The sequence below is a fragment of the Echiichthys vipera genome (assembly GCF_963691815.1).
Source record: "Echiichthys vipera genome assembly, chromosome: 23".
Lineage (NCBI taxonomy): Eukaryota > Metazoa > Chordata > Actinopteri > Perciformes > Trachinidae > Echiichthys > Echiichthys vipera.
This window is the reverse complement of record NC_139848.1, coordinates 13,492,397-13,504,543: the sequence shown is the minus strand read 5'-3', so window position 1 is coordinate 13,504,543 and position 12,147 is coordinate 13,492,397. Positions and strand designations below refer to the sequence as shown.

General features: G+C 37.7%; 1 protein-coding gene across 1 annotated transcript in view; it reads right to left on the bottom strand.

Annotated features, from left to right (window-relative positions):
* LOC310964867 (double-stranded RNA-specific editase 1-like) overlaps positions 1 to 8,949 on the bottom strand; it is a gene marked incomplete at both ends in the record, with an annotated part of 32,211 nt that extends 23,262 nt beyond the window's left edge. Inside the window, one exon of the mRNA XM_083938162.1 lies at positions 8,865 to 8,949. Coding sequence (XP_083794288.1) covers positions 8,865 to 8,949 — 85 coding nt within the window. The remainder of the gene's footprint in view (positions 1 to 8,864) is intronic.
* Between the last annotated feature and the right edge of the window lie 3,198 nt (positions 8,950 to 12,147).

The following is a 12,147-nucleotide window of genomic DNA, read 5'->3' as shown; positions in this document are numbered from 1 at the left end:
CAGTTAGACAGTTATTAATTAACACCCAATCATGTCGGGAAAGACGTCTAAAATATGGGATCACTTTGAAAAGAACAAGGATGACCCAAGAAGGTCACATGCAAACTTTGCAAGAAAAACTTTGCCTCTCACTCGTCCACGACGAACATGACCAACCACCTTGAACATGAAAGTAACGTAAGCCTAGCTACCTGCCAATGGCGGCCCAAAGTTTGAAAGCAGAAATAAATAAATTGTATTATTGTTATACACTAGTATTAGACTATTAGTGTGTACTTTGCTGGTGTCATTTAAAGGTGGTAGACTTAATGCCGGATGTGTGCACTTTAATAGTACCTTAAGATACCCAAGGATACTAAAAGATACTCAAAGATACTCAAGGATACTAAAAGATTTTCTCTCATCAAAGTCACTTTCCGACACCAACGACATATGAAAATGTTCATGTAAATAAATGAAAATTCACTTGTATGTATTTTTATAATTCCACTTGCACTCTGGTGATGATTGAACAGGGAAAATCACAGCAGAAACTCAACTGTCTCCAGTAACTCTTGTGTTAACACATTTAGGTGCTTCCCAAGGACACTTGCAGGCTTCAGCCCTCTCTAACATTTTCACCGTGGCTCAGTGAAATCTTTATGATGGCTTTAATTTGCAGCGTGACGCCGGCAGTAGCTGGAGGGGCAGGACCAACACCGTATCAATTCCACACGCTAATGCGACTCACTTAACCATCGGTGCTCCCATGCAGACCGCCACACAGCCTCCCATGGACATTTGTGCTGCTGACAGCAAACTATTCAAGCCGCAGTAGTGCCCTCTCCGCTGGGGGCCAAGGAGAAGAGCCAGCCGTCCTGAAGGTAAAGCAATTAAAGGGATGATCTCCTTCCATCCTGCAGGAGACGGGCACAGAGAACGCTGGGATGGCTTTGGAGTGAAAACTACAGGAGCCAGTCAGGACAGGAAGCTCAAGGTCATACTCAACGATACTTAAAGATACCAAGGGATACTCAAGGATACTTAAAGATACTCAAGGATATTCAAAGATACTTAAATGATACTGAAAGATACTTAAAGATACCCAAGGATTATGGTAGAACAATGTATTGTAAAAATAGAAAGGTTTACAAGAAGGAGACAGCAGAGAGGTCTCACAGCCATCAAGGAGAATTTATTGAATCAAGGTTTGATACACTCATCACAGAGTCCCAAGATCCACAATACCAAATTCCAATTCCAAGTGTCTCTTAACAGAAATTCCCGTCTTATAACGAGGCTGACAACACTTACACACCCCGTCAGGTTTTTCCAATACACACTCTGTACATTTACAATCAGTGGCGTCTACTTGGTGTCCAGACGTCATCATGCCCAAATACAGTTCTATTGTTTTCTAAACAGAATGTGCTTATCGGGCCTTTGTCCCCAGTACACTGTAACCTCGGCCTATTATTCCCTTTCTCAATCATATTTTCTTCCACAGGATACTCAACAATACTCAACAATACTCAACGATACTCAAAGATACTTAAAGATACTCAGGGATACTAAGAGATACTCAAAGATACTAAAAGATAATGGAAAATACTTAAAGATACTCAAGGATATTCAAGGATACTGAGAGACACTCAAGGATACTCAAATATATTCAAGGATACTAAAAGATACTGGAGGATACTCAAATATACTATAAGATACTGGAGGATACTAAAAGATACTCAAGGATATTCAAGGATACTAAGAGATAGTCAAGGATAGTCAAAGATACTCAAGGATACTTAAAGATACTGGAGGATACTCAAAGATACTAAAAGATACTGGAGGATACTCAAAGATACTAAGAGACACTCAAGGATACTCAAAGATACTCAAGGATACTAAAAGATACTGGAGGATACTCAAAGATACTAAAAGATACTGAAGGATACTAAAAGATACTCAAGGATACTAAAAGATACTGGAGGATACTCAAAGATACTAAAAGATACTGGAGGATACTCAAAGATACTAAGAGACACTCAAGGATACTCAAAGATACTCAAAGATACTAAAAGATACTGGAGGATACTCAAAGATACTAAGAGACACTCAAGGATACTCAAAGATACTCAAAGATACTAAAAGATACTGGAGGATACTCAAAGATACTAAGAGACACTCAAGGATACTAAAAGATACTGGAGGATACTCAAAGATACTAAAAGATACTGGAGGATACTAAAATATACTCAAGGATATTCAAGGATACTCAATGATACTCAAGGATACTCAAGATACTTAAGTTTAAACGACAAAAGGTGATGGTTAAGTTTAGACTACAAAAGGTGACACTGCTCTGGTGATACAGCTTTTCTTTCCCGTTCCGTCACACTGACTTGATCAGGACACTTTCATTCTCGCATTCATTTATTTCATTCAGCACTCAGGGCAGACCTGAACGCTTCTGTCTGGATCAGCGTTTGAATGTCTCAAATGTGCAGCACATCCTTACTGGACACATCAAATCAACTATTTAGACACTTCTTCTAACGTGTTGCAGGGATATATACCAGCCTTAGGGCTCTGCTGTCTGTTTTGTGCAACTTCACCAGTTCATCCCCTTTCCACCCTTCTGTTCCCCTGGCACACACTCCCATTTTTCATTTAACGCCACCACAGGTAGTCCCGAGCCTCCTGGGCCTGAAAATTGCTGCCGACTGCACGCTTGTGAAGGCTGTGGCCGACTGGGACACGGAGACATGCATGCTGAGGAACCAGTAGAGCCTGAATGTTTCCCCAGTGGCGGTACATCTCCTGACAGCGGTCATTTCACTTCGTCGCCTTGGTAAATGGAAAATAAATGGTTTTAATTTCCCAGAGTTTCTGCTCAGTTGAGAAGTCTTTGGACTAAAGCGTTTGGTCAACATTTGTTCCAATTACACTTCATCAATAAAGAACGATGATGTCCAAATGAAGCTTCATGAAGCACTGTCTTTATTTGACTCCCTGTTAACAGGAGACACCATGCAAAATGTGTGCTGAAGTGCTCTCTATGTAGGATTTGCAGATTTTGCTAAAATGAGTGTTGGATTATATCACATGATCCGGCTGAGTTCAGGGAATGGTGGATGTCAGACTTGTGTGCTATCTATAGTGTGGGAGTGAGTGTGAGGTACTAGAAGATACTTGAGGATACTAAAATATACTCAAAGATACTTAAAAATACTCAAAGATACTTAAAGTTCCTCAAAGATACTTAAAGATACTCAAAGATACTCAAATATGCTTAAAGATACTCAAAGATACTCAATGATCCTTAAAGATACTCAAAGATACTCAAAGATACTTAAAGGTCCTCAAAGATACTCAACGATACTTAAAGATACTCAAAGATACTCAATGATACTTAAAGATACTCAATGATACTTAAAGATACTCAAATATACTTAAAGATACTCAATGATCCTAAATGATACTCAAAGATACTCAATGATCCTTAAAGATAATCAAAAATACTCAAAGATACTTAAAGATACGTAAAGATACTCAATGATCCTCAAAGATACTCAAAGATACTTTAAGATACTCAAAGATACTTAAAGATACTTAAAGATACTCAAAGATACTTAAAGATCCTCAAAGATCCTCAATGATCCTCAAAGATACTCTAAAATACTTAAAGATCCTCAATGATACTCAAAAATACTTAAAGATCATCAATGATCCTCAACGATACTCAAAGATACTTAAAGATACTCAAAGATACTCAAAGATCCTCAATGATCCTCAAAGATACTCAAAAATACTTAAAGATCATCAATGATCCTCAACGATACTCAAAGATACTTAAAGATACTCAAAGATACTCAAAGATCCTCAATGATCCTCAAAGATACTCAAAGATACTCAAAGATATGTTGCGTTGGAGCACCATGTTCCCCACCTCCGACCTCTGAGCCACTGACTTTGGTGTAATTTTGCTTGGGGTCTCAGAAGGTCTCGAGTCTGACTCTCCTCCGTCCCATTCTCTCTGCATCACTGGCCACGCCGCTCACAACAGATGGCACACATCAGTGTTCCCCTCGTCCAATCGAGGCCGCGCCGGGTCCTCACAAATCTCCAGACAGACGGCGGGGACTCTCAGGGCTGATGTTGAATTTCACACCCCATGGCATCAGGATTAACCAGGAGCTGATGCACGTCCACTGGTTCCTAACAGGCAGGGACATCTGTGCACGCCACGCAGTCTCCGTCCACGCTCTCAGCTGACAGTGAGCACGTTACTGAGCACACCGTCTGCAGTAATAAACACTTTTCACAGAGTCACAGGAATGATGGTTTATGGACCAGAGGTAATGATGCACTTTTTATGATATAAAGTGGTTATGTTTAGAAATATATAGTTACATGTGAAGCTGCCAAAAGAAACAATCAAACCTCAGATGAATGAATAAAAGATTCAATAAATAAAAAAAGATGTCATTAAATTTTGTTAAAATACGTGAAGGCGTTAATAATTTTTTTTTTTTTATAATTACTTTCCTTTTTAATTTTAATTTTATTAATATAGAAACAATGTGTAAATAATAAATAAATAAATACAATTTAAAATTAATAAATGTTAAACAAATTTTAAAAAGAATACACACAAATTGTTAAGGATAGTAAATAAATAAAAAATAGGGGAATTAATACAAAGATGAATGAATATAAAAGCTAATTAAAATGTATGGATGACTTTAGCTGCCAAAATCAAAAATAAATACATAAATGAATTAATATGCCATTAAATGTACCAAAATAAAGGTCAGCATAAATTAATATAACTAAAACTATAAATATCATGTCCCCTTCACATGTATCATTCTTTATTTATTTCACTTTGTATTAATTCCATGTTTATTGACTTCCCTAATTCACCTTATTTTTTTATTATTATTTTACGTTAAGTATTTATTTTGCATTTATTTGCAAAATGAAGAAACCAAAAAATGAAATAATACAGACATGAAAACATAAATACATTCATTAAAACACAAATGAATATATTTTAAAGAAATAAAAAAAGAAACGCAAATATAAATACATCAGTTTAAAAATGTATTGAAAAATAAATAAAAAGGGAAAATGTTGAAATGATGAAAGTAAATAAATAGGTCACATTTGATTCAATATTAACACCTTCATTTATTTTTAAATGTGCTGCATTTAATGGCATATTATATTATTTATGTAGTCATTTATTTATGTATGTTTTTCATTTTGTCAGTTTCGGTCCTCCGTACTACTGCAGCTTCATTTAAAGAGTTCTTTCCTGATGGTGCAGAAAGTGTGAGCTGCTGAACGTTTGAAATGTTGCGTTGAACGTGTCTCAGATCTAAAGTCGGTGTTCTCGTCGGTGTGACGGGAGCCGGGGTTATCAGCAGAGCTTCAGAGTCAAACCCCGGCTGCTCTATCAGCTCCTCCACATCACAGATCTACGGCGGCCGTTTTGGGCCAACGCACACATCCCTCGGCGTACACGCCTAACGGAGCGCGTCAGCTTATACCTCGTCTGAAATTCAGTTTTGCTCCCAGTAGATTAAACTCACACTTGAGTTCTTCTCACAACATCCCGCTTAGCAGGGACACGGGAATGATGGGCTCCTTACTCGCCCAGCATGCAAATGATATAATACACGGCTCCTTTTTTTTATTTCACACAGTAACACTGTTTACCTTTTCCTCCAGGAAGAACACTCAGGCTCAAATGAAGAATGCCAAGTGTGATCAAGAGATGAGTAATCGCAGTACGCAGGCCTGCTGCTTTTTGTGGCCAAAGCTGGAATTTGAATGTAAGGACTGAGTGCACTTGACTTTTGCAGCTACTGGAAATATGAAAAGACTTTTGTAGTTATGCACAAATTCACAATTAAAAATAGATACAAAATGACCCCAAAGAGTCATAAATGACCATATAGAAATGTAAAATCTTTAAAATAGATGCTAAATGGCCTCAAAGAAACATACATGACCATATAGAAACCTAAAATGTCTAAAAATAGATGCAAAATGGCCTCAAAGAGACATACATGACCATATAGAAACGGAAAATCTCTAAAAAATAATGCAAAATGACCTCAAAAAGTCATAAATTACCATATAGAAATGTAAAATCTTTAAAATAGATGCAAAACCATCACATAGACACACAAAAGACTAAAAACATGCAAAACAACTAAAAAACATTACAAAACATTCACTAAGGGGTGAAAATAAATGACTACAAAGACCTCAAAGAGACAAAAATGACCATATAGAAATGTAAAATGTCTAAAAATAGATGCAAAATGGCCTCAAAGAGATGCAAAACCAATTGCGTTGGCACTGACAAGAGACACGTCCAGAGCCACAGAGAAGGATTCCCAATGACCCAAAACAACAAATATATCCGTCCAATCTAATGTTGTGAAACTAAACTACTTGGTTAGGTTTAGACAAAACTAAACTACTTGGTAAGGTTTAAACAAAACCAAACTTCTTGGTTAGGTTTAGACAAAACTAAACTACTTGGTTAGGTTTAGACAAACCCAAATTACTTGGTTAGGTTTAGACAAAACTAAACTACTTGGTGAGGTTTAGACAAAACTAAACTACTTGGTTAGGTTTAGACAAAACTAAACTACTTGGTTAGGTTTAAACAAAACCAAACTTTTTGGTTAGGTTTAGACAAAACTAAACTACTTGGTTAGGTTTAAACAAAACCAAACTTTTTGGTTAGGTTTAGACAAAACTAAACTACTTGGTTAGGTTTAGACAAACCCAAATTACTTGGTTAGGTTTAGACAAAACTAAACTACTTGGTTAGGTTTAGACAAACCTAAACTACTTGGTTAGGTTTAGACAAAACTAAACTAATTGGTTAGGTTTAGACAAAACTAAACTAATTGGTTAGGTTTAGACAAAACTAAACTACTTGGTTAGGTTTAGACAAAACTAAACTACTTGGTTAGGTTTAGACAAACCCAAATTACTTGGTTAGGTTTAGACAAAACTAAACTACTTGGTTAGGTTTAGACAAAACTAAACTAATTGGTTAGGTTTAGACAAAACTAAACTACTTGGTTAGGTTTAAACAAAACTACTTGGATAGGTTTAGAAAAAACTAAACAACTTGGTTAGGTTTAGACAAAACTAAACTACTTGGTTAGGTTTAGACAAAACTACTTGGATAGGTTTGCAAAAAACTAAACAACTTGGTTAGGTTTGCAAAAAACTAAACTACTTGGTCAGGTTTAAACAAAACAAAACTACTTGGTGAGGTTTGGATAAAACAAAACTACTTGGTTAGGTTTAAACAAAACAAAACTCCTTGGTTAGGTTTAGAATAAACTAAACTACGTGGTTAGGTTTAGACAAAACTACTTGGTTAGGTTTAAACAACAAAACTACTTGGTTAGGTTTAAACAACAAAACTACTTGGTTAGGTTTAGAATAAACTAAACTACGTGGTTAGGTTTAGAATAAACAAAACTACTTGGTTAGGTTTAGAATAAACAAAACTACTTGGTTAGGTTTTGATAAAACTAAACTACTTGGTTAGGTTTAGACAAAACTAAATTACTTGGTTAGGTTTAGACAAACCCAAACTACTTGGTTAGGTTTAGACAAAACTAAACTAATTGGTTAGGTTTAGAAAAAACTAAACAACTTGGTTAGGTTTAGACAAAAACTACTTGGTCAGGTTTAAACAAAACAAAACTACTTGGTGAGGTTTAAACAAAACTAAACTACTTGGTTAGGTTTAGAATAAACTAAACTACGTGGTTAGGTTTGGATAAAAGTAAACTACTTGGTTAGGTTTAAACAAAACTAAACTACTTGGTTAGGTTTAAACACAACTAAACTACTTGGTTAGGTTTAAACACAACTAAACTACTTGGTTAGGTTTTGATAAAACAAAACTACTTGGTTAGGTTTAGACAACGAAACGACTTGCTGCGTTTTTTGTGTTTAAAACTGTTTTTAGTGTTTTTAAACAGTTTTTAGTGTTTTTGAACTGCGTTCTTAAACTGCATTTTAAGTGTTTTTAGTGTTTAGACACGCAAAATGATTACAAAGATGCAAAACCAGGAAACAACTCAAAGTAGATGCAAAGGATTACAAAGAAGTGCAAAATGACCATAAAATGACCACAGGACAGTACTAAATGACTTAGAGTAGAGGTAAAATGTAAAATTTCTAAAATGTGCTTATAGATATGTAAAATGTCTAAAAATAGATGCAAATCACCACAAAAAGATGCAAAATGGCCAAATTATAAAAAGAAGTAGCAAAACAAAATAAGGGGTGCAAAACCATAAAAACAGATGGTCTACAGATGTAACAAATAGATGCAAAATGAGCAGAAACAGATACAAAACAATCACAAGGACACACAAAAAGACTAAAAAGGTGCAAAAAAACCTACAAATAGACACAAAAGTGCCATAAAAAGATGCAAAAGCACCACAAAGGAATGCAAAAGGACTAAACTAACTCTATGTCATTCCTAAAACTTTAATATTCATCATTATTTTCATCATCATTATTCTGTGGATCATTTCCTCTATTAATGGATCAGCTGATTGTTTGGATTGGTTGGATCAGCTGATTGTTTCTAAAATGTGATGAAACGTGGAGACATTTTCCCCGAAGACCAAGTTGACGTCCTAAAATGTGTCCGGGACATTTGGAAAAGAAAGCCACAAATATTCATGTCTCACCAGCTGACCTCGGACTCTTTGACCTTTTTAATTACAGCTCTGACGAAAAATAACCAAACGCGCACGGCAGAGACCTAGAGACCGGCGAGGAGCCTCCAGAAGACTCTCGTGCCCCGCGGGGACAGGACAGACATCTACCTTTGCGCTCGCAGCGTCTCTTCCTCCTCCTCTTGCACCTCCGGCGGATCGGGCAGCACTGAGAGCTGTCCAGCAGCAGAGCCATGGTCCTGTGCTGACGTGTCCCCTCCTGGGCTGACGTGTCCCCTCCTGTGCTGATGTGTCCCCTCCTGGGCTGACGTGTCCCCTCCTGTGCTGATGTGTCCCCTCCTGGTCTGACGTGTCCCCTCCTAGTCTGACGTGTCCCCTCCTGGTCTCACGTGTCCACTCCTGGACTAATGTGCCCCCTACTGGACTCCAGTGTCCCCTCCTGGTCTGACGTGTCCCCTTCTGGACTCACGTATCTCCTCCTGGTCTGACGTGTCCCCTCCTGGACTAATGTGTTCCCTCCTGGACTGACGTGTCCCCTCCTGGACTGATGTCTCCCCTCCTGAAGTGTCCCCTCCTGGACTGAAGTGTCCCCTCCTGGACTGACGTGTCCCCTCCTGGACTGACGTGCCCCCTCCTGCACTCACGTGTCCACTCCTGGACTAATGTGCCCCCTACTGGACTCAAGTGTCCCCTCCTGGTCTGACGTGTCCCCTCCTGGACTCACGTGTCCCCTCCTGGACTCACGTGTCCCCTCCTCGTCTGACGTGTCCCCTCCTGGACTAATGTGTTCCCTCCTGGACTGACGTGTCCCCTCCTGGACTGATGTCTCCCCCCCTGAAGTGTCCCCTCCTGGACTGAAGTGTCCCCTCCTGGACTGACGTGTCACCTCCTGGACTGACGTGCCCCCTCCTTCACTGATGTGTCCCCTCCTGGACTGACGTGTCCCCTCCTGGACTTATGTGTCCCACCTGGTCTGACGTGTCCCTTCTTGCAGGCTCCGGCGTGTTCCTCCCTCAGACTGAAGCTGAGCGCAGATGCACAGTGAGGCTGGACAACTTTCCAGAGGGGAGGCAGGGGGAGGAGGGGAAGGCAGGGGGAGGCAGAGGGAGGCAGGGGGAGGATGAGGGAGGCAGAGGGAGGCAGAGGGAAGCAGTCTTCCATGGAGCAGGCACAGAGCTGTTGGCTCACGGGCTCAGTGTGGAGACAAGTGGACTGGATGTGTCTTCCTCTCAGCACAACACTCACATCCATATTTCCATCATTTTGGACCCAGTTTTTACTGTTTTATACTGTTTTATACTGAGATTCTAGTGGTTTTTTTTACTGTGTTTTAGTGTTTTTATCCTGTTTTTACGGTTTCGTACTGTTTTTAGTGTTTTATACTGCAATTCTAGTTTTTAATACTGCATTTTTAGTGTTTTTATACTGTTTAAATTGTTTTACACTGTGTTTTCAGTGTTTTATATTGCGTTTTTAGTGTTTTCATACTATAACTTATATTTGTTTATTCAAACATTATGTGCATATTTAAAATGTTTTAATTAGCTGTAAATGAATGAATTGTGTGTGTGTGTGTGTGTGTGTGTGTGTGTGTGTGTGTGTGTGTGTGTGTGTGTGTGCGTGTCATGAAAAGACGTGAAAGTCAGCACTGCCCTCTGGTGTCCTCAGAGAAACTAACTCCTCTATGATGAGAAGAATAAATATCAGCAGGGTGGAAAAATAGGACCCTCCTGCTCTGCTGCAGGTGCACATCATTAAAAAAGATCATTATATGATGAATAAATATGTTCTGGTGAAACAGCATTAACTGAGTAACTAATATAAATACTGTAATACTTAAACTACTCATTACTGGGGAAGATAATTACTTTGTACATCATTATTGTTATTATCATCATATGGTTACTGAACACAGCACCAGAAGCCCGAAACACAAATGACCATGAAAATGACTAAAATAGACCCAAAATGACCATCAAGAGGTGCTAAATTACTAAAAATAGATAAAGAAGTCAACCAGACATGCACAAAAAAACAGCAAGAAACCACGAAAATAGACCAAAAATTACCACCAAGAGGTGCTAAATGACAAAAAATTGACATTTAAGGACACAAAATGAACATAAAGAGGTGCTAAATGACTTAAAAATAGTAACAAATTGACCCCAAACTCCCAGAAACATATGCCAAACCACTAAAATAGACCCAAAATGACTATAAAGAGGTGATAAGTGACTACAAATAGTTACAAATTGACCGCAAACATCCAGAAACATATGCAAAATGACTAAAATAGACCCAAAATGACCACAAAGAGGTGCTAAATTACTAAAAATAGATAAAGAAGTCAACCAGAAATGTACAAAAACAGCAAGAAACCACTAAAATAGACCAAAAATGACTACCAAGAGGTGCTAAATGACAAAAAATACACATTCAAGGGCACAAAATGAACATAAAAGGTGCTAAATGACAAAAAAATCGACATTTAAGGACACAAAATGAACATAAAAAGGTGCTAAACGACGAAAAATAGACATTTAAGGACACAAAATGAACATAAAGAGGTGCTTAATGACATAAGAATAGTAACAAATTGACCCCAAACTTCCAGAAGTATATACAAAATGACTAAAATAGACCCAAAATGACCATAAAGAGGTGATAAGTGACTAAAACGTATAGAAATCCACCAGTAATGCACAAAACACCCAGAAGCCACTGAAATAGACTCAAAATAACCATAAAAAGGTGCTAAATTAATTAAAATAGTAACAAATTGACCCCAAACTTCCAGAAGCATATGCAAAACCACTAAAATAGACCAAAAATGACCACAACAAGGTTATAAGTGACTAAAAACAGAAAGAAATCCACCAGAAATGCACAAAAACATCCAGAAACCGCAAAAATAGACCAAAAATGACCATAAAAAGGTGATGAATGACAAAAAATACATGCGAAATGAAAGAAAAAACACCAAGAGGTCCCAAAATGACCATAAAGAGGTGATAACTGACCATAATAGATAGAAATCCACCAGTAATGCAACAAGAGATCCAGAAACATATGCAAAATGACTAAATTAGACCCAAAATGACCATAAAGAGGTGCTAAATTACTAAAAATACATATAGTAGTCAACCAGAAATGTACAAAAACAGCGAGAAACCACTAAAATAGACCAAAAATGACCACCAACAGGTGCTAAATGACAAAAAATAGACATTAAAGGACACAAAATGAACATAAAGAGGTGCTAAATGACTTAAAAATAGTAAAAAAATTGACCCCAAACTTCCAGAAGCATATGAAAAACCACTAAAATAGACCCAAAATAACCTCAAAGACGTAATAAGTGACTAAAAACAGATAGAAATCCACCAGAAATGCACAAAAACATCCAGAAACCGCAAAAATAGACCAAAAATGA